The 2,998-nt window shown below is 47.2% G+C and overlaps 1 protein-coding gene across 1 annotated transcript in view; it reads left to right on the top strand.

The window, feature by feature from the left end:
- The window catches only part of LOC143033008 (uncharacterized), a 2,062-nt gene extending 259 nt beyond the window's left edge, over nucleotides 1-1,803 (top strand). Inside the window, exons 1-2 of the mRNA XM_076198205.1 lie at nucleotides 1-693; nucleotides 1,345-1,803. The exon at nucleotides 1-693 is cut by the window's left edge and continues 259 nt beyond it. Of these exons, the coding sequence (XP_076054320.1) occupies nucleotides 1-657 (657 nt within the window). The 3' untranslated portion in view covers nucleotides 658-693; nucleotides 1,345-1,803. The remainder of the gene's footprint in view (nucleotides 694-1,344) is intronic.
- The last annotated feature ends 1,195 nt before the right edge of the window (nucleotides 1,804-2,998 follow it).

The following is a 2,998-nucleotide window of genomic DNA, read 5'->3' on the forward strand; positions in this document are numbered from 1 at the left end:
CCTCCATATACTGAGACTAGAACTCTTCTCAGAACACTATCTGCAGCTACTGTAATGGTGACCAGAACCCCAACGGTCTTTGCCTCTACATTAACTGTGACTACAACGGTCGTTGCCTCTACATTAACTGTAACTTCAACTCTTGTCGGAGAACCATGTATGACTACTCTAACCACGACCAGAACCACAACGGTCGTTGCACCGAGGGGAAACTTACTTCCTGTGACTACCGGTGAACCTTATGTAACTACTATAACCACGACCACAGCCCCAACGGTCGTTGCCTCTACATTAACTGTGACTAGAACGGTCGTTCCCTCTACATTAACTGTGACTTCAACTCTTGTTGGAGAACCATGTATACCTACTATAACGGTGACCAGAACCAAAACGATCGTTGCCTCTACAACGACGATGAATTTTATTAGGTCAGCAGGTTTACCATCACTACCTGTGACTACAACTCCTGCCGGAGGACCATGTGTAACCAAGACCCTCTTTTACACAACACAATTCCAGGTGATAGCAGCAACAGTTTCTCGAGCATTACATGTGATCGGATCACAAACCATTGATCCTTGCAAGACGTCGCATGGACGGTGTTATTTCTTGGACGACCAGGAAAAGTGCCGTGGGGAATCACTCTGCTTCCTCTGATGGCCTTGATCCCTAGTCGTGGTTGTTCGAGCACAGGTGAGGAAACCCTAAGACTAAGAACGCTAGGCGATTCACTTGATCCCGATTGAGAGATCGGGGCTGTAAGGATGGAGGGAGGGAGGGAGGGAGGGAGGGAGGGCGGGAGGAAACGAGGGAGGGGGGGAGGAGAGAGGAAGGAGGAAGTGGGCTCTGGAAGCAAAGTTGGTTACGATTGTCTTGATGAGCTGTTGCTGGGATGGCCGGTTTGTTTTCTCTGACCAGGTGTTCACCTCAAGGTGAGAGGGGAAGGCACGGCACTTGGCCGGCCGAGGCTGAACTGTTCAAGTTTGCCCTTGTCCATGCATGTGTATGTACTCGTACATGCGTACATGCGCTTGTGTGTGTGTGTGTGTGTGTGTGTGTGTGTGTGTGTGTGCGTGTGCGTGTGCGTGTGCGTGTGCGTGTGCGTGTGCGTGTGCGTGTGCGTGTGTGTGTGTGTGTGTCCTCTTGAGTGCGACGGCACTACTTACGAGGCCAGTCGAGTGTATCTAACCCTCAGATTAGTGACTGTTTCATCCAGCTAAAGAAAGTCGTATGGTTACTCAGCATAAATCCCTTAAATGCGCAGACACTCCTTCATGTGATAAGTACTTGATTTGTTATGCACGCACTCAGAACATAATGAATATAACTCTACTCTTTTTTCAGGGATAGCGTCACTGCAATCGCCTACTGTACATCCGGAGACGACACGGCCACTTCGTCAAGGAAAACTGAGATGCGCCTTCAAGTTCTGGAACTTGCTGTATAAACTACGTTTCTTCTTGAAGGAGCAAAAGATCCTTCCATTTTTATTTTTATGGATAGATATATGTATTGCTTATATATTGTGTACCACAGACTAACCCATTGTGAAAACTATGCTATATAGTCATTCATTTACGTCTAGATTTTGTCTTGTCCCATGTATAGTATTAATCATATCTTAAAAGCACACATGCAAAGGAAAGTGAGACTTGAATTCATTGCAATCGCTAATGTTCCAAAACCTGGGGGTTCCCGGGCTTAAGAAATAACGACATGACGTCACCAGCCTCTGCATTACATGAAAAGTGATAAAACGTCCTTCAAAATTGCATATCATAAGACTGTTTTAAACTATATGTGTAAACATGCATTCTATATATCATAAACAGTTGCCTCTTTTATACATATATTATTGTAGAATTAATAATAACATTAACCACGTCTTAAAGGCATACATGCAAAGGAGTGTGGCGCGCTTCGCATTCTTCATTCTTGTGACCTTGATCAGTGGAGGAGGCATCACGGTTGTCAAAGAATTGAGTGCAATCATATCGCCTTGCCCCTTTCTCAGTTTTTTTTTCTGTATTTTCATGAAACTGTTTTATTACTCGCTCTGGCATTCTGAGCAAAGTACATGTAACTTTAGTTTTCAGGGTTGATCACACACTACTCCTCCATTTAAAGGTGCACTCTGGCATGAGAGACAAAGACGCGCCCTCAAGACGGGAGTGTAGTTTAGGGACAGGCCATGTTATGGAGCTGAGGGAACAATACCCGTATTGAGGGGTCGTGGAGGAGGGGGATAGTACGGGGTAAGGTGATGTTGCCTGATCGAGGCACCCTCGCCACCCATTCATGTAAACACTGAACAGACAAGGTCAACAACGGCATCGATCACAGGGAATGGAATGCTGGCTCCGACAGGGCGCGTCGCTGGCAATCTTCCATGCAAACTCATGATATTTTAGGTTGTTTAGCTTTTGTGTCCAGCCTTGAGAACGGGCGTTACATGCACACGAAGACACGTCTTCTCCATTGGAAAACCCATGATCCGCAGTGGCTAGCCGTTCAGTAGCGGCAAAGCCCTCGCTCGTCTTAGTTCATCTTCATTTGTGAGCACCTTGGCACGCGGTGGTATGGACGGCCATAGATGCCGTGTGATCGCGGTCTTCGTCATCGTCACGCACTTGATCGGAATACACGAGGCCAAACCTGCTGGTTTCGCAGACTACTTTCCACTGAAGGGACACTTACCACCTCCATCGCCTATCCCTGTAAGCTCGTCAACCTTAGAGAAGGAGCCTTCAACATCCACACAATTGGTACCTATGTCATTCCCGGCTCCAAATACCAGAGAATACAGTATTGCGCGCCCATTCAGGGATCCCGACATATGCACGAGCATGGGGGAATGTTATTTCTTGGACGCGAGCGAAGAATGCCTTGAAGATGCCTTCTGCGTCCTTTACGGGAAATAATCACTTAAGATCCCCTGATGTCGCCGCGTCCCCCAGAGGTCGCTGATCTTTCATACGAGGACCCCAGCTACGAGCAC

The sequence above is a fragment of the Oratosquilla oratoria genome, chromosome 15 (genome assembly GCF_046742065.1).
Source record: "Oratosquilla oratoria isolate Oo_2021 chromosome 15, ASM4674206v1, whole genome shotgun sequence".
NCBI lineage: Eukaryota > Metazoa > Arthropoda > Malacostraca > Stomatopoda > Squillidae > Oratosquilla > Oratosquilla oratoria.